General features: G+C 43.5%; 1 protein-coding gene and 1 long non-coding RNA gene across 2 annotated transcripts in view; one reads left to right on the forward strand and one right to left on the reverse strand.

Annotated features, from left to right (window-relative positions):
* Window positions 1-18929, forward strand: part of LOC310913316 — a 525559-nt gene that overhangs the window by 15468 nt on the left and 491162 nt on the right. The gene's annotated exons all lie outside the window — the stretch shown is intronic.
* NMD3 (NMD3 ribosome export adaptor) lies at window positions 949-10003 on the reverse strand. The gene is made up of 15 exons (XM_083869085.1): window positions 9946-10003; window positions 9658-9792; window positions 9027-9123; window positions 8506-8586; window positions 8149-8277; window positions 7606-7696; window positions 7396-7474; window positions 7030-7126; window positions 6658-6775; window positions 5479-5624; window positions 4835-4947; window positions 4158-4230; window positions 2999-3105; window positions 2509-2579; window positions 949-2069 (listed from the first exon to the last, which is right to left on the reverse strand). Exons 1-15 carry the CDS (start codon window positions 9987-9989, stop codon window positions 1936-1938), a joined length of 1515 nt encoding a protein of 504 aa, XP_083725211.1. The 5' UTR covers window positions 9990-10003; the 3' UTR covers window positions 949-1935.

An 18929-nucleotide genomic window follows, 5' to 3' on the forward strand; every position in this document is an offset into this window, starting at 1 on the left:
TGGAAGCTCCCAAAATTAGCCCAGAGCTGTCCCTGGAGTCCAGCCAAGCTCAGGCACCTGGCCTGAGGTTAAAAGATATTTAAAAGTGTTTTAAAAGTGAAATATTTCACCTCAGCAATTTCCACCTGACCCTGGAGTTACATCAGGCCGTCCTCTCACAGGATTTTAAATCAGTTCAAAGTGAAATCATCACCTTAAGCTTTTCATCAGCAACACACAAGAGTTTTATCTAGGAAAAAGAAATCAAAAATGAATGTTTGCATCTCCCAATCCCATTTTTCTGTTCATTTTTCCCCTCACTTATCCAGATTTTGTGCTGGAAGGTCTGACTTACACAACACATTTATTTTCTCTGAGCAAAACTTAATTCCCCAAGTTCTGCACAGCTTTTTCTGTGACTTCCAACTCAAAATTCATCAACATCTGGGTGGAAATGCATCGTTGAGCAGCTCTACATGAAATCCTGAATGATTTCTGTGGTATAAAAGGAGCTTTTTGTGGTTTAACTCAGAGATTTTGAGGAAGAGCTGCAGGACAAGTGGCAGCTTTTTATCCATGAGAATTAAAACCTTTGTAAACTCCAGTGGCAGCAAAAATATTGGCAAATATTTATTGGGCACTCCCAAAACCTCTCTGAGCTCCCAAAGGGGCACTGCAAAGTTGAGAACTTACAAAAAAACCCAACTTTGGTTCTGGGGAGCTGCTCCAGCCAAACAAATCCCAAAAATCCAATCAATCCTTGGATTTGTGGCTTCAAGATCTTTAAATCCTGCAGACAAAAGTCCATGAAAGATCCATGAAAAACTTTTCCAGGCTGGAAGGGGGGAAAGGAAGAGGGATTTATCCTTTAGGGATAACCAGGATGAGACAACACAGCAAAAATCCAACATTCCTGGGAGATTTCAGGAAGGAAAACAGAGAGGAGGGAAAGGATTGATGAAAACAGCAGAGTTTAAACCCAGTTTTTATTACACTCCATCAACTGCCACCAACAGGGAATTTTTTATTCAGAGAGTTTTTTATTCAGGGAATTTTTTATTCAGGGAGTTTTTTATTCAGGGAGTTTTTTATTCAGGGAATTTTTTATTCAGGGAGTTTTTTATTCAGGGAATTTTTTTATTCAGGGAGTTTTTTATTCAGGGAGTTTTTTATTCAGGGAGTTTTTTATTCAGGGAATTTTTTATTCAGGGAGTTTTTTATTCAGGGAATTTTTTTATTCAGGGAGTTTATTATTCAGGGAGTTTATTTTTCTGTCCTCTTTGGGCTTGCAGAGTGCAGCTGGATTTTTAAAATTAACTCAAAAATGATGAATCAAAACATCTCTAGAGGTTTTTAATCCTTTATATCTGGTTTATTAATGAATTGCTGTGCATGTTGCTTTTAATCCACTGATCCAGACATGGGAAATAGTTTAATATTCATCACACTCTATAGGATTTTCCAATCTTTTTGATCAAGGGAAGTTTCCTTTGTGTAAGGGAACAGAAATTCCAGTCTTGAGCTTCCCCCAAAAATGGATATACAGAATAATCCACCAGTGTCATAAAAGGCTTCAAACCATTGTGCCAAAAAATGGGGAAAACCTTCCCCATGTGAGAAATTAAAGCTGTAACAGCAGGTAGGGACTCTACCTAAAATCCAGGGAACTGGAATAAAATCTCTCCCTCTGGACATCCTTCTTTATTTTCTCCTCTGCAGAAATTTCATGGAAAGATCCCTCAAGGATGGGGAGGAACTTGTGGAATTTATATTGCAATGCTTCCAGCAGAAATTGAACTTTAATTGCTGGATTTTCTGGAATATCATCCAGAAAATATGAACTCCAGGGATTATTTTGGGGAATTTTGTCACTTTTTCTGGTCTTGTGATGGTTGATTCTGGTCTGGGGAGTTTTTCCTCCCCAAGGGAATATTTATTGGTTGTCAGTAATATTTATTACTCTGTCAGCATTTCTGCTCCCTCCCCTCCAGTGGCATCCTCTGAAATGTGGAGATCTTCCAGCATTTCAGCCAGGCTGATCCGTGGGGCTCCATCATCATCTGTGTCACTCTCCACTGGAATATCTGCATCTAAAAACACACAGAAAAAACCCCAAAAAACCAGCTGAGCAAAGAAAACAAACCCCAAAACAACCAGAGCAACCCCAAGGGAAAATAGGGGAAAAAATCAAATCAACAATGCCGAAACAACCAACAAACCACAAAAACAACAAACAAAAAATTCCTCCTAAAAACTCAACAATCCCCTCATGGAAATAAATAATAATAATAAAAAAAATTCTGTATCAAATCCTTCACTCAGCAGAGATTTTGGGTGCAGGAGCAAAGTTCTTTTTCATGTTAAAGGCAAAGAAAGAAAACCCATCAAGTGAAACACATTTGTGAAATACTTTCCAGTATTTCTCCAGGCATGAAGAGTTTGGAGAATGCAAATAGAGAATTTCAGTGAAATTATTTTGCCTCAAACATGATTTAATGACACGCAATGAATGAGTTAAAAAGGCCTCACTTCTGTAAATGTTGACATTCTTCCTTATGGTCTCATCCTCTTCCAGATCTTCCAGGAAGTCTTGGTATTGTCTGGAAAAGATGTGGGATGGATTTACTCACTTTTCATTTGGATTGGTGGAAATTCATGCAGCAAAGTAAAATCACAGAAACAAAAATCACATCAGAGCTGAGAGCACTCCCACATTTCCAACCCATGATCTGTGGAAATTCATGCAACAAAGTAAAACCACAGAAACAAAAAAACCCATCAGAGCATTCCCACATTTCCAACTCATGATCTGTGGAAATCCATGCAACAAAGTAAAACCACAGAAAAAAAAAAAAAAAAACAAACCATGAGAGCATTCCCACATTTCCAACTCATTCCCGCTGCTGTTTCACCCTCACCTATTAATCCCCAGCTCATTTATTTCTAATTTTCTCCCTTTTTTCCACTCAGCTGGAGGTTATTTAGAATCTGCTGCTGCTGGAGCAGCTTTGTCACTGACCTTTCATCATCTGTGTCTGTGGCTTCCCTGTCCCTTTCCAGCTCCTTCAGTTTCCAGTTCCTGCGGCGCTGCCGCTTGGAGCGGTCGTAGCTTTTCTTGATCAGCACCTGCAGGGAAAAGCAGCTCCTTTTTCAACCCTCCCAAATCCTAAATCAGCCCCAAAATCCACATTTGGGCATCTAGAACCAGCTGGATTGGCATTCAGTAGTTATATATATATATATTTGATGTAACTCAGTGTTATATTGGGTTTATTACAGGGAATTTGTTGGTTCGAATGTTTTCAAACAGTTGGAAAATGATCCTGAAGAGACAGGTCCACGCTGGATTATAAAACAGTTTTCAGTGATTTTTAATAGGAATAAAACCAACAATTAATGAATTATCTAACCATGGGCATTGGTTAGATAATTAGAAAGAAAAAAAGATAATTGATAATTGGAGAAAAAAGATAATTGGAAAAAACCCATATAATTTAACCATAAATCAAATATTTAAGGAAATAATTGTTCAAATTTTTCAAATGTTAATATCTTCTCTTCCTTTCCAAACAGTTGGAAAATGGTCCTGAAGAGACAGGCCCACACTGGATTATAAAACAGTTTTCAGTGATTTGTAATAGGAACAAACCCAACAATTAATGAATTATCTAACCATGGGCATTGGTAAGATAATTTAAAAAAAAAATAGATAATTGATAATGGGAAAAAAAACCCCAACAATAATGTATCATTTAACCATAACTCATGTATTTAAGGAAATAATTCTTCAAATTCTTCAAATGTTAATATCTTCTCTTCCTTTCCAAACACTTGGAAAATTATCCTGAAGAGACAGGCCCACACTGGATTATAAAACAGTTTTCAGTGATTTGTAATAGGAATAAACCCAACAATTAATGAATTATCTAACCATGGGCATTGGTAAGACAATTAGAAAAAAAAGAGATAATTGATAATTGGAAAAAAAAGATAATTGAAAAAATAAAACCCAGCAATAAATGTATCATTTAGCCATCACTCGAATATTTAAGGAAATAATTCTTCAAAATTTCACTGTTAATATCCTCTCTTTCTTCAGGCACTGTTCATTATAAAATCACAGTCCCTCCCAGCCTTGGGTAATGGAGAGAACTGTACAGAAAAAGGGATTTTCTTACCACATCAGGAATGTGCTGGGGGTTCATCTTGTTGGCAAATTCATCATTTAAGTTGCAGTTGGCCAAGTCGAAGCTGAAATAGAAACAGGGGGTTTTTAATTCTGCTTTACACAAACCCCTGACCCCAATGTATGTTCAAAGGCAGCACAGTGCTGCTCCTCAGGAGGAGAAATATTTCCAGATGAAGGTAAACAAATAAAAATCCACATTAATGAGCAGCTTTCCTAAATCTGAGTTTGGCTGCTCCCAAATCCTGTTCTGTTGGCACTTCCCAACCTCTGGAATCCAAACTGAGGTTCTGCTGGGCTCACAACATTCATGTTTAAACCTTTTGAAGCACCACCTAATTTGTCTAATCTTACAAAAAATCACATTTGTTTTCACTTTATGTGATATTCATTAGCAAATAAATAATTAATTGGTGTTTTAAAAATCCTTCCCATCTATTTGTGGCTGAATTGTGATTCCAAGCTGCACTCTGAAGGGAACCAGCTCTCTTATTTCTAACAATTTTAACATAAAAACTCCTTCTAGAAAAGAGATTTCCTGGATTAGGACCAGGGTGATTCCCACCCCTTTTTGCTGCTTTCACTTTGAAATCAGAACAGATTTAATAACACATTGAATTTAGTCATTAAATAATCATTTCATAGAAGTTTCAGAAAAGAAGAACAGACCCCAGGACCAGGTCTCCAGGATTGAGGATGTGCCCCAGGTGAGTACAGCAGAAATATTGGTGATCCGTGTCCAGCTCCGAGGTTTTCCTGACCCAGGCTTCAGCCAGAGTGTGCTTTGGGAATGGAAAATAAAACATTTCTTAACCAAATCCACCTTAACCCCAACATCTGCACTGAGTTCAACTCCACTCCTCATTAAACTCGTGTTCCTGCATCAAATATCCAAAGTATCCCTTGCTACTCCTCATTTCTCATTAAATAAAAGTAAGGAAATGGACTTGGCAACTCCCAGGAATTCCCAAAGGCTGTTTCTATAAACAGACACCCATTTTAGCTTTTAACTGAGAAGATCCATTAATTCTGATTAAAAAATAAATGCTTCAACAAAAGCAATTCAATCATTAGAGCTGCAAAGTGAGTATTTCAATACCCAGTAACAAACAGAGTTTAAACTTTTCAAGAAGAATCCCTGGAAGTGAATTCTCATTGTGCCTGTCTCATTTCCAATCCAAATAATCCCAAAAAAAGCTTCTGCCAGTGGCAAGATCCAGAAGAGCCCAGTCTGACCGTGCCAGGCACATCCAGATCATGAATTCAGCTGAGCAGGAGGCCAAAAACCACAAATGAAACAGAGAAATTCTCACCTTGTTTGATCGAGCCCCTGCCCCAGCACCTTTTTTCTTCTCATGGACCCTGTTGATATCCATGATGATGAACTCCTCCAGCTGCTTGGGGTGGAACAGGCTGTGGAAGGGGTGACGCCAGTAGGTGTTTCCATCGATTTCAGCAACTGCAAAATGACCAGGGAGAGGATTTTGTGCGAAAAAAGAACCATGAAGAAAAAGGAAGGCAACTGCCAGACATGTTTTGTTCATCATTGTAACACAGTTATTTGGGACATGACCTATTATTGCTGCAGGAGCAGATTGATGCCTTGGGAAGGCTGGACAGAGCTGGAAATAAAGTAGAGATTTATTGAAAGGTCTTTAGGACACACCTTGGGCAGGACAAGAGCCTGGCCAGGGCTACACCCAAGGTGGACCCAAAATGGTCACAAAATGGATCCCTAATAGTCACAAAACAGTCACAAAATTGACCCAAAATGGTCACAAAATGGACCCAAAATAGTCACAAAATGGACACAAAATGGCTGACTGGTCACAAGGTCTCACATTATTACAAGTTTTGGTCCATTTGCATTTTGGGGTTTAATTGTCCAATTCCAGCTCCAGGCTGTGAGGTCTCATCCTTCTTGTTTTCTCTCTTCAGTCCACCCTTGTTTGTGCTTTTGGGGCTGAGAGTTGCCCTTGGTGTGCAGCAGGAAAAGGATTTGTTTTGTGTCCCTGCTGTGTGCAGAGCTGAGTGACACTGACTGTGAGCTCAGAGCTGCCCCCCTGGGCACCACAGAACCTGAAATACATGAAAGATAAAACTTAAGGCATCAGGCTGATCTGTGCCAGACTTTACTCAAAGGAATTATTCTCTGGATTTATCCTTTCAGATGGATTCTGCTGCCCAACTCACCAGCACAGCACAGAAATTCTGGTACTGAAATGGTTAAAAAAATTAATCCAGATGCCATGTAATTATAGAGGAATAAACCTGACACAGGTAAATGCTCAGAACATCCAGGATCTCAAACTGAGCCTGCACATTCCTGGATCCTATTGGGAATCAAGCCTGGAGAACTCTTAGTTCACTAGGAAATTTCTACTCTACAGATAAATTGAACAACATTAAGGTCCAAACCTCCAGGATTTTGTGGAAACAAACCACAATTGTGCCAGCAGAACAATCTGTGCTGAGGAGAAGCCCAGACTTACTCTGCAGAGTCCTGGGGTCGATGAGGTGGATGGTGCTGGTCACTCTGATGCACACACAGATCTGGCTCATGTTCCCCAGGCTCTGGGCCAGTTTGGGGGACAGACACACAACGTTGTCCTGCAAACCAACACCAACAATTGATATCCTCACTTCCTCTGTTTTTAACCAAAACTTCTGATTCTAAACATTGTTTTTTCATCATATTTTCATTTTCCCAGCTAACACCCTCCAGTAAATTCTGCATTTCCCATTTGGATCCCTCCCCACCTCCCAAACCCCACAATGTGGCCTCCATCTCCAAATCCCAACTCTTCCCTCTTTTCTTTTTGAGAAGAAAACACCCTGAAGATGAAGCAGAGGGAAGCCACTACCTTGCATATGGGAACAATTTCCACAGAGAAAGTGCTTTTGTAGTTGTAGACATTACTGTGAATGTCGTGGGAGATCAAACGTTGGGAGGATTTGGATCTGTAAATGAAAAGAGAATTTTCAGCAAACAAGAGGGACATCACCTGGACCTTGGAACAAAGTGTATCACAAATAAAAATATTAAGGAAATAGAGGTAAATTTTACTGTGGCTAAGTGGAAAAAGTGATTTTTGTAAAAGAGATTTTGTCTATTTTGATTAAAATACAGATTCCTTACACCTGCACCTACAAAATTATTTTAAAATGAAGGATTTGAGACAGTTTCCCAAAGTTCTGAGTACCCAAGGCAATGAACAGCAGTGCTGTACCTGGATGGAACTGTACTCTGAAGGAAATCCACCATCTTCTGGGCATGCTGCTTGGAAGAGTAATAAAAATCCAGGCCATCTGAAAAGAAAGGAAATAAATCTATTTCTATTCTATTTTAATCAAATATAATTAATAAGCTTTTCTCTCCACAGCTCCCAGCACACACACACATGCAAACATCCATCATACATCCAGGTTATTCCACTCACCATGGATTTCTTTGATCCTTAGTGTGTTCTGATGGAGCCTGTGCTTCAAAATCAGCTGCTCCAAATAGTAAAAAGTCTTCTTGTGCAGAGTCTAAAACCAAACAAACACAAAAGCATGCAGGTTATTTAAGAAGCATCAAGTACAATCAGGATCTCTGAAGAATAAACATTTATGTGAAGAGATCACCTAGAGAAGGAACATCCAAGTAAACAAAAAGATTTCTGAGTGCTCTCAAATTGTTTAAAGCTTCCATTTCTCATTTTTGTGTAATTGGTTGTTAGAGAGATCTATTTCCTTTTAAGAAGATTTAAATATTTGTCCCACTGATTTCTGATTTACAGGAAGGTATTTAGTTATCCACACAGCATCACTTTAAAAAATGTTAATACTGGACAGCAGAGTAAGAAAAATTCAACATTGAACACCAAACATATTCCTGTGGCTAAGTGTGAGTACATTTCTGTCTGAGAAATCCAGAAAATCGCCCAATTCTTTGCCTGATTGTTCTGCCACACTCAAATAAAAATTCAGTTTGCCTCTACCTTCTGCCTGACTTGCACCACAGCTTTCCAGAAATCCTTGGCTTCAATCCTGTGACAGTCCTCACACATCTGAGACTGAACAACGTACTCCACCACAAACACCTGCTGCAGAACTGCCCCGTTTATCACCTGCAAAACAGAAGTGTTCAAGGTTTATGCTCTATTCAAATAACAGCAGTATTTCCTCATTTTTACTGGAGCAGATAATTACTTTCTTCATTCTGATGAATGGCACTTTAGTGACAAAATTTAGGCAGGGTGAAATCTAATAATAAGAAAAATAATAATAAAAAAATTCCTGTTGTTTGCCATAAAAGCTTTTTAAAAGCCACAGGGAGAAGGTTTTGCTGAAATTACCTCTTTCTGAACAGTCAGTTTGAGCTTCAGCCTCTTGGAATGTGGTTCTGTCCAAATGAATCCTGCATCGATCAGCCGGACCTGCCCGAGGGGAAGGACAAGAGCTCAGTGAAAACAACTCTAACTCCACAAACACAAACAGTCCATAGTGAAGAAGTGGATAATCTTAATTAAATATATATATATTAATATCCCAAATCCAATTAATAGTGCTTAGTTAGAACATGGAGGTTGATTGATGTAAAATAAAGGTGCTCAATCTTGGGTCTTTCCCTGTAAAAATACTCTGATCCTAAGGGATGCTTTATTCAGCTTAAAGATGTGAATTGAAGTTAATCTATATACAGACCTCTGCAACCCTTTTTTCTATCATAATGTGAGAACAAATATTGCATAAATAATTTCTGAAACGTGCAAAAACCTCTGAAATTGAGATACATTAAAAACACATCAGCTTCCCTCAGTTCATTCAGTAACAACTGAGACCAGGCTGTGAAATCCCAGCAGGATCAGCCTCTCACCTTGCTCAGAGAAGCTTTGATTTTCTTCAGGCACAAAGCCAGGAGCTCTCTGGATTCCAAGGCACAGTGGATCCAAGTTCCTGGAGGCTGGAGATACCTGGGATACAGGGAGCATCACTTTACAGCTGCTTGAGCACCTTGAATCACTCCAAGGACGAGCAGCTATTTCCAAAGCTTTCAGTTTAGTAACAACAACGCAGCTACAACTTTTAGGATCATAGAAAATTATGGGAAAGTGTCTAAGGTGACTGAATTCATTCTCCCAGCACTGCCAAGGCCACCACTAAACCACATCCCCAGGTGCCACATCCACAGGGCGTTTAAATCCCTCCAGGGATGAGGATGTCACCAGAGCAGCAGCTGTGCCAGGCTGGACAACCCTTTCCATGAAGAATTTTTCCCAATATCCAAACTAACCCTTCCCAGGCTGTCTTATCATGTCAGGGAGTTGTGCAGAGCCAGAAGGTCCCCCCTGAGCCTCCTTTTCTCCAGGCTGAGCCCCTTTCCCAGCTGCTCCTCCCCAAACTTTGTGCGCTTTTTCTCCCTAAACCTAAACCCCGAGCCTGCTGCATCCCGAGGCCATTCCAAGGGCATTTCCCCGCCGTCCCCAGCGGTTTATGCGGCTCCTCACCTCTCGCACTGCTTGCAGAAGTGCACCGTGCCCTGCTTGGGGATGCCCTCGGTGATGTCCACCTGGGCCCGCAGGCAGCCCACGCACATGTTGGCCGGGTTGGGCGGGATGGGGACGCCGCACTGGCAGCACAGGCTGGGACACAGAGGGACAGAGAGAAGCACAGTCAGTCACAGCCATAGCCATAGTCACAGTCACAGTCACAGTCACAGTCACAGTCACAGTCACAGTCACAGTCACAGTCACAGTCACAGTCAGAGCCACCCTGGTCCCCCCGGCACCGCTCACATGTGTCCCTGCGCCGGGGCCGCCGGGGCCGGCAGATACTCCATGGCTGCGGAACACGCGGCGCTTTCCGGCCCGCGGAGGAAGGGGAGGAGACGGCGGGGCCGTGGAGGAGAGGGTGGAGCGAGGGGGACACGGAGAGGCGGGAGAGAACCGGGATGGGGCTATGGAGGAGCCGTGAGGGAGCGCGGAAAACGCCGTGAGGGGATCCGGAAAGGGCTGTGAGGGACTATGGAGGAGCCGTGAGGGGCCATGGAGGAGCCCTGAAGGGACCTGGAAAGGGCCGTGAGGGGCCATGGAGGAGCCGTGAGGGGATCCGGAAAGGGCTGTGAGGAGCCATGGAGGAGCCATTAGGGAACCTGGAAAGGGCCGTGAGGGGCCATGGAAAGCCGGGTGGGAACCGTGAGGAGCCATGGAGAAATGGGCAGGAACTGTGAGGGGGGCATGGAGGAGCCCTGAGGGGGTTGTGATGGAGCCGCCATGGAAGAGCGGGCAGGGACCGTGAGGGAGCCATGAAGAGCCCTGAGGGGGCCCGGAAAGGACCGTGAGGGGCCATGGAGAGGCGGGCGAGGGAACGGTGAGGGGATCGTGGCGGAACTCTGAGCGAACGTGGAAAGGGCTGTAGAGAGGCGGGTGGGAGCTGTGAGGGAGCCAAGGGGGAACCGTGATGGAGCCGCCATAGAAGACCGGCGGGAACCGTGAGGGGGCCGTGATGGAGCCCTGAGGGAGCGCGAAAAGGCCGTGAGGGGTTATGGAGAAATGGGCAGGAACCATGAGGGAGCCGCCATGGAGAACCGTGAGGGGTTATGGAGAAATGGGCAGGAACCATGAGGGAGCGCGAAAAGGCCGTGAGGGGTTATGGAGAAATGGGCAGGAACCATGAGGGAGCCGCCATGGAGAACCGTGAGGGGTTATGGAGAAATGGGCAGGAACCATGAGGGAGCGCGAAAAGGCCGTGAGGGGTTATGGAGAAATGGGCAGGAACCATGAGGGAGCCGCCATGGAGAACCGTGAGGGGTTATGGAGAAATGGGCAGGAACCGTGAGGGAGCGCGAAAAGGCCGTGAGGGGTTATGGAGAAATGGGCAAGAACCATGAGGGAGCCGCCATGGAGAACCGTGAGGAGCCACGGAAGAGCCGGAGCTCGGAAAGGGCCGTGAGGGGCCATTGAGGAATGGGCAGGAACCGTGAGGGAGCCGTGATGGAGCCCCGAGGGAGCCCAGAAAGGGCCGTGAGGGGCCATGGAGAAATGGGCAGGAGCCGTGAGGGGCCATGGAGGAGCCCTGAGGGAGCCCGGAAAGGACCATGAGAGGCCATGAGGGGCCATGGAGAAATGGGCAGGAACCGTGAGGGAGCCCATGGAGGAGCCCTGAGGGAGCACGAAAAGAGCCGTGAGGGAGCCGTGGAGAGGCGGGTGGGAACCGTGAGGGACATACGCTGTTACAATTCATTAATTAATAATTAAATGATACTTTCATTTATAAGGAAAGGCCTGTACAGTCCGCTCGATTCATATTCCATTTGTGATGTACCATAAGGACCCTTTGGAAAGGAGGAACCGCCGTGGCAGCAAGTCAGAATTAAATGACATTTAAGATCGTTTCCAGCCCAAAGCATTCTGTCATTTGATGCTTCTGTGATACCAAGGTTTGTTTGTGGATCAGCATTTGTTTCCTGCAGGTTGTGCTGGGAGAAAAATAAAGCTGAATTGCATCAACACATTGTGTGGGATTTATTTAACGTGGTGACATCCTGATGGAAATGAAGAGTTCTTTCACTCGAGGACTGAAAATCACAGCCTGTCGAGCTGTCTGCCATGGTTTTAATTCTTTGGCACATTTTTCTTTGGTGTGCTGCTTGTGTTCACACTGTTACTCACTTCTGCTCCTTTGAAATGAAGTTTCTTTGCAGATCTCTCTGGACAGACTCTATGGACCATATTATTAAAAACAATGAAAGGAAAAAGCACAAGAAAAAAAAAGAAATGTCTCCCTGCTCTGAAGTTTTGTTTCAGAACCTCTGCTGCACTGTGGGTGTGACACAGTTTTTGGTTTGAAGTCCTGATGAATCACTTGATCTTTGATTTAGGAAATAAAACACTTCCAGGTTGGCATTTGGAGAGGGGAGGGACAAAGCCTGTCCTTTATGGAAATCTTTGAAGTCACTGGGAGGAGAATTGGATCCTGATAATGCTGGAAAAGTTTCCATTGCACATTTATTTTCAACTGCAGATTTATTTTCTCCACCTAATTTTGGCACTAATATATCAAATCCCACCTCAGCTCAAGGCACAGCCTCAGTGAATATCAGAACTGGGTTCTTTGTAGTCATCAACGTACTTTGGGTTTCTTCTGCAATTCTGGTTGGAAAATTTGTGTGTTTTAAACTGTTACAACCATTTCTGAAGGATTTTATATTTTTTTTTTTTTGCACAAAATGAGGTAAAAAAGCAAAGCAGCCTGAATCTCACCCCCAGTGAAAGCCATATCAGTTTGTACTGATTTATTTTGTGTTTTTCAGTCAGTATTAAATGTGTTATTGATCTTATATAGGAGTTTTCTGCCTCTACTGCCATATTCTTTCACAGCACGTGGAGGATCTGTGTGATAGGCAAGGACAGCAAACACACCATTAAAATATATGTTAAAATAAAAAATTTAACATTATTTAAAAATAATAGAGATTTGTTCTCAGGCTTAATTTCAGAGGGTTGGGCCCTCAAGAAAGTCCCTGTGGGTGTTTTTTGGAAAGCTCAAGTGCCAAGGCCAGAAAAAACAGGAGACTCTGCAAGTGACAACAGCTGCCAGCAGGTTCATTTTCAGTAGGAAACAATGGAATGGTGAATTCATGGGGAATATCCCTGTGGTTAATTTAACAGACACCTGAGGTCACTATTCCCTCACATTAACTGGATCCAGGAAAGGAGGTCCTGGGACCTCTCCTCCATTGGAGCTGCTCTGACCTTCCCAAATAATGTTTGTTCTGGGCTGCTCTTTTCATTATCTTTGCTCATTTCAGCATGAAACTCCCAGGAATTTAACAATAGAACTAAACAGTGTTTTACACTTATTTTTCCCTATTCACTCTCACATAAATTGGGGATTCAGAGCAGTGTCCACTGTCACAAGCAGTGAAAATATCCTCATTTAACTGCAGCATTTAAGTACCAGCATCCAGATGGAAGCATGGGAAGGTCTGTGCAATAACAATAAACCACCTTTCTGATCTTTACCGGTGCCCAGTTTATCTCTGAGGAGGATCCTGGTGACACCCAGTCTGTGTTTGGAGCTGTTGAGGTCCTCAGCGTTCACACATTCCCAACAATTTTGCTCCTCCTGTAGCATGAAGTCAGGATTTAGAGGAACAGAGGGGTTTCCATTCTGACAACAGAAGAGTCACCAGGATTCAGAGGGGAATAAAGGCAGGACTTGTCACTGGAGCTGTTTCAGGATCTGAGGTGGAGGCAGCAGCTCCAGCTGCCACCAGAGACATTCCTGGGCAGGAACAGCTTGTGCCTGGCCTGAGTGTGGGGTGGCAACTCCCAGGTTTATTCCAAGCCAAAATTTATAATCAGACATCTCCAAGTTGTCTATTCCTTTGGAAAACAGGGCTCTCCTTACTTTGCAGTTGGGAAGCTGCAAAGTGATGATTTCAGCAAGGGCTGCTGCTTCAGCTTGTCCTCTGGGGTCTGAAAGGGAGGAAAAACATTCCCTGATTCCACTGGGACACGGCTCTTCCAGGGGCTGCTCGCCGTGTGTTCACCTGCACTAAATTTACTGGGATAATGCTCCAATTATTTTCCAGTTCTTGCCTATTTCTTCAGCTCCTGTGAGGAATCCAATTAGCAATCCAATTTCTGCTGCGAGCCACGGGTATTATCACTGCTGATCAACAAAAGGAGCCAGAAGAACTCCTTTAAAACAGCTTTTGTGGCTGGGATCGGCGTGTTGTGACATTCCGCTCTCAGCTGATGGAGGTGAAACTCTCAGATGATGGAGGTTGCATCACCGGCTTTAATGAGCGTTGTCACAGCACAAATACCCGTGGGTTGGCTTCCTTTTTGTGTGTGTGTGTGTGTGAAACCTGCACGTCAGACATGGATGTGGTGCAGGGATCCCTCTGGAAGTGCTGCCCTGTGTCAGCAGAGGGGGATAAACTCCCAGCCCTGGGAATAGCTGGGTGCTCAGAGCTGCTGGGGTTGTGCAGTCAGGGGAACAAACAGCATCCTCTGCTTCCTAAATCTCTGGAAGCTTTTAAAAACTCCTCCTGTGCCTGTCAGGGGCTGACAAACAGCGGGATTTTTCTTATAAACCAAAATAACCCAAACTGTATTGAGCTGCTCAAACAAGGAGACATCCCAGATTAATGAAAGTGGATTTAGATATGAGGGAGGAATTGTCCCCTGTGAGGTCCTGGCACAGGGTGACCAGAAAAGCTGTGGCTGCCCCTGGATCCCTGGGAATGCCCAAGGCCAGGTTGGACAGGGCTTGGAGCAACTTGGGATAGGGGAAAATGTCCCTGCCCAATGCCAGGGGTGGGATGGGATTTAATTTCCCTTCCAACCCAAACCATTCTGAGGTTCAGTGATTCTGTGAAATTGTGATAACTCAAATATTGTGGCTTATCCTTCCTCGATAACCACGGACAGCCATGGCAAAGGTTTCCCTTTAAGGCAGAGCATGGACAGGAGCCAGGAGGTGTTGCTTTAGTCCTGCTGTGTTTGTTACCAGGTTGCCCTAGGCCTGAACCTCAGACTAAGAAATAATTGTTTTTAAAAGGTAAATATTTGCTCCTCAGAGCACGAGAGGGATCTGAGGATGATTGTACAGGAGCTGTTTGCTTTCCACTTACCTTTGGTAATCTTCCGTGTCCCAGTAAAACATCTCATCCCATTAAAGGAATTCTGGTGAGAGGTGGGGTGAGCTGAGAGCTGCTGGGAAAAGGACAAGTGTGGATGTCAGGAGAGGTTCAGGTTGGATATCAGGAAGAATTCTTTCACTGAAGGAGTGGTTACGCACTGGAAGTGGAGTCCCATCCCTGGAAGTGTTCAAACAACACTTTTGGATATGGTTTAGGGGGTTGAAGGCTGAATTTGATGATCTTGAATTTGATGATATTGAATTTGATGATCTTTTCCAACCTCAATGATTCTGTAATTCTGTAATCAGGAAAACGAGTGTATTTTTCACTCTGAGTTCTCTGTTAAGGAAGTGTGAGAAGAGCAGGTAAAAATATTTTGCACATAATTCCTGTTCAAAAACTGCACATAAAAATTATGGGTAGAGTTGACATTTCCCGACTTCACTTTCCTGACTTTCTTTGCGTCACTCTGGCTGGAGACAAAACCAGGGAAAATGCCAAAAATACAGTTCAGTGATTGCTTTAACAGTCAGGGAAGGAGAACATGGAAAAAGGAGGAGGGATGGGAGGAGGAGGAGGACAGGGACACTGGCTGCCCAGGGCTTCACCAGACCACTGAGACATTTCAGCATTAAACATCTTTCCAGTGGCAATCTAAGCTGTGCTGAAATAAATTGAATTTCCTAAATGAAATGACAATTCACTCCTTCTTCTTAACTATTCATTATTTCATTTTTGCTTGCTCCAGTCCTCTCTGATGGCATTTGCATTACAATTATTCAGCGAGATAAATTCCCGGGGGGGGGAAGTGGAGATGTTGCAATTGTCGTGGGATGGATCTTTTCCCACCTCTCCCACCTCGCTGGCACAGGCAGGACAAGGAGCTCTGACACATCTCTGGGAAAAGGTGTTTGTGCAGGTCCTGCTCAGCCAGAACATTGCAAAACCAGGGCTCGCTGCATGGCCAAGGGAGTGGAAACTTCCCCAGCTGATCCCGGTGCTGCAGCTCATTATTTATTTAGGAGTTTCTGCATTTATATGAAAGATGATCCCAGTGACGCTCGTTTGGCAATTGAAGATTTCTTGGGGAAAAGAGGCCACGGAGCCAGAGCTGCTGCAAGGGGCTGTTTTAGTGCCCAGGGATGGATGGAGGGGATTGGGGAGGAAAGGTTTGGGTTGGAAGGGACTTTAAAGCCCGTCCAGTGTCACCCCTGCCATGGGGACACCTTCCACTGTCCCAGGTTGTTCCAAGCCCTGTCCAACCTGGCCTTGGACACTTTTAGGGCTGGATCAGCCAGAGCTCCCCACCCTCACAGGAGAGGATTTCTTCCCAATATCCAGTCCTGATGCTGAACTGGGCTGCGGAGCTCTGAATTATTTTGGTGCCACTAAAATACATCTGGGATAAGGAAGAGCTTTTGGATATCAAAATTAGCCAAAATTTGGATACTTAACTCAGATTCTTGGCTAGCACATGAGGCACCTGTAGCCAGCTGTGGAAGGTTTGGGCACAGGGAACACTTGGAATTTTTTTATTTGTCTCCACACCAAGCCTGAGGCAGCACAGGCTGCTGGGTGTAGGTTCTCACACCTCAGTACCAGCCTGATTCCACTTGATTTCACCTTTAATTCTCATGTGGGGAGAAATATTGGAAAAGGAAGTAAAAAATGTGTGGAGAAAACTTCCTGGGATGTATTATTTACCTGAAATGAAATACCAGACGTGTCCCAAACTTCCCCTGAGCAAGACACCATTGTGTCCATGTGTTAAATTAGTTAGCAGCATCTTTTTTTTGAACTGTTCCTTCATAAATCACTCAATCTCTGTGCATGTGGCAGATAATTACTGCCTCAGTGAGGCTTCTCTCTTGTGCAATTTGTGGCTGTGGGAAATGCAAGGAGCTGCTGGAAGCCCTTTCCTCTGCCAGCCTGATGGGTGAGGCTGTTGCTCCCCATCTTTAATTAGGGTGCTGCAATCCCATGCCAGGCTGCTTTATCCTAAACCTGGCCTCACTTCTTTCCTACCAAATTCCCCCTGGTGAACATTTTACCTGCATTTTCTCCCCATGTTCTTTTTTTTTTATTATTATTTTTCAGTACCTAAAGCTCCTAAAAATTCACAGAGTGTAACTCATCCTTAGCTATGACCTTGAAATGAAGAGATATTTCTGATTACAAAGCAAAGACAGGAGCTGCCAGAAGAAATAACGGGAACGGCACCCTGGCTGCCAATGGATCTATTCCTGACCCTGCCACAATTTACCTTCATTTCCTCCCTCTTTGCTCAGTCATTGTAAGAAAAGCAGAATCCTTTTTCTTTTATTTATTTATTTTTTAATATGGATTTGCCAGATTTATCCTATTTCCTGTCATATAGATATTTCACCTCTCCTTTTTGTCCTGATTCCTGACTTTTTTCCTCTTGCCTGAGCATATTCCAGCACTGAGATTCTTATTTTTGATGCAGAGGGTGAATGGTTTTAATTTCACTTTTAAACCCAATGTACGTTGGTGATTGAGGAGGGCTATAACTTACATCAGACCACATAAAACAATTTCCATTGCCTATTTTGAGCTTGGATCACCTTATTCCAATAAAAAGGAGACCTTGACTTCTCCTGGCTGTACTGAAACCTCAGGATCAGCAGAGTTTTATCAGCTCTTACCTGTCCTGATGGAGCAACTGCTGAAATAAGGGTGGAGCAGGCAGGGATGATGACAAGTGAGAATTCTGGGAGTTAATTCTGATCTCCACCTGTGAATCAGAGCCTTCCAGCCAGGGAGTTTCCATGGAAGGTGCCTGGAGATATTCTCAGGATTTGGGCTCCTCAAATCCTGACAGAGGTTGCTTATTGGAGGGAGTGTGAAGGACAAAGTTGATGGTGTTTGAACTGTGTTTAGTGCAGGCTGAGTTTTCCTTGCTGTGTGTGAGAACAGAGTGATGAGGAGCTCATTTCCTTTTCTCTTTCCTTGATGGAGTCGTGGGCCAAGCTCAGACCCAGCTTTTGGAGCATCTCAGGAAGCATCAGACCTCCTTTGTCAGCTCACAAACACTGAATTTTCAGTTTCTTGGGATTATTTTCCCTGAACATTTCAATAATTTCAGCTCCTTGACTCCCTTGACTGCACCAGTTTTGGGTGGTTCCATATTGGATCGGAGAATCTGCACTTTAAGAGGAGTCCAGCTTTGCTTCTGACACCCCAGTTTTTCATTTTGTGCAAAGATTTCAGGGTATAGCTGTTATTTGAGGGGAAAAATAATCCAAATTATATGTCTGGGGGTGAGAGCACAGGGCTGCTTTTGCTGCATGAATATTGATCACTGTGTGTGATTAAGAGAAAGTGAATTATCCTGTGTTCTGTCATATTTCATTTGCAAATCTGCCTGTTCTGCTTTAATTTCAGATCTTTAATTTTCAGAGCCTGGCATGTGGCCACTTGTCCCACGTCTGTGCCCTGGGGTGCAGCAATTCATCTGAGAGAATTGTCCCAATTTTGGCTCTCACTGGTGCTGCACGAGGGTAATTTGCCATTTGTGTGGTTTTGCTGACTCTTCTACACCTGCTGGGCTTCTTTTACTGTGGCTTCAGTAGTTGTGTGGATTTCTTCCCTAATTTCCAAATAATTGGGGAATTAAATTTAGAAGTGGAGCATCCAAAAGTAAAGAATTTTAGATTATGGCTGAATCACAACAATGAGAAAATCTTTAAAAATGAATTTTAAAAAAGGAACTGGTTTAAGATTTCAAAATTTCATAAGAACGGGATTTTTTTTCCTGGAATTCTGAGTGAATTGGACACTCAGGTGTGCAGAGCCACTGTTGGTGATCCTGATCCCTGTTTTCCCTGGGGAGCAGCACAAAGAAAAAGCTGTTTTTAATAGTTTTGGGTCAAAGCTGCCCAGAAGGTCCTTGGCAAGCTGTTTTTAATAATTTTGGGTCAAAGCTGCCCTCGGGGGCCTTGAGAGGAGAGTTCTGGAGGTTCCTGACCTGGGCACGTTGATGTGTTTGTGGCCCTCAGTAATGGATTTGGGAGGTGATCCATGAAATTGGCCAGGAAACCTTTATGGCAGGAAAAACGGGAGCTCTGATGGGATGAAATTAAGAAAATGAGTTTTAAACAAGAGGTG

Source organism: Zosterops lateralis, assembly GCF_965231275.1.
Source record: "Zosterops lateralis genome assembly, chromosome: 10".
Lineage (NCBI taxonomy): Eukaryota > Metazoa > Chordata > Aves > Passeriformes > Zosteropidae > Zosterops > Zosterops lateralis.

Coding starts and splice junctions, on each gene's coding strand:
- NMD3 (XM_083869085.1), bottom strand. CDS start 9,989: ATGGAGTATCTGCCGGCCCCGGCGGCCCCGGCGCAGGGACACAT. Junction 5,625..6,657: donor CGACCCCAGGACTCTGCAGA/GTAAGTCTGGGC, acceptor GTCATTTTGCAG/TTGCTGAAATCGATGGAAAC. Junction 3,106..4,157: donor CCCAGCACATTCCTGATGTG/GTAAGAAAATCC, acceptor TTTTCCCTGCAG/GTGCTGATCAAGAAAAGCTA.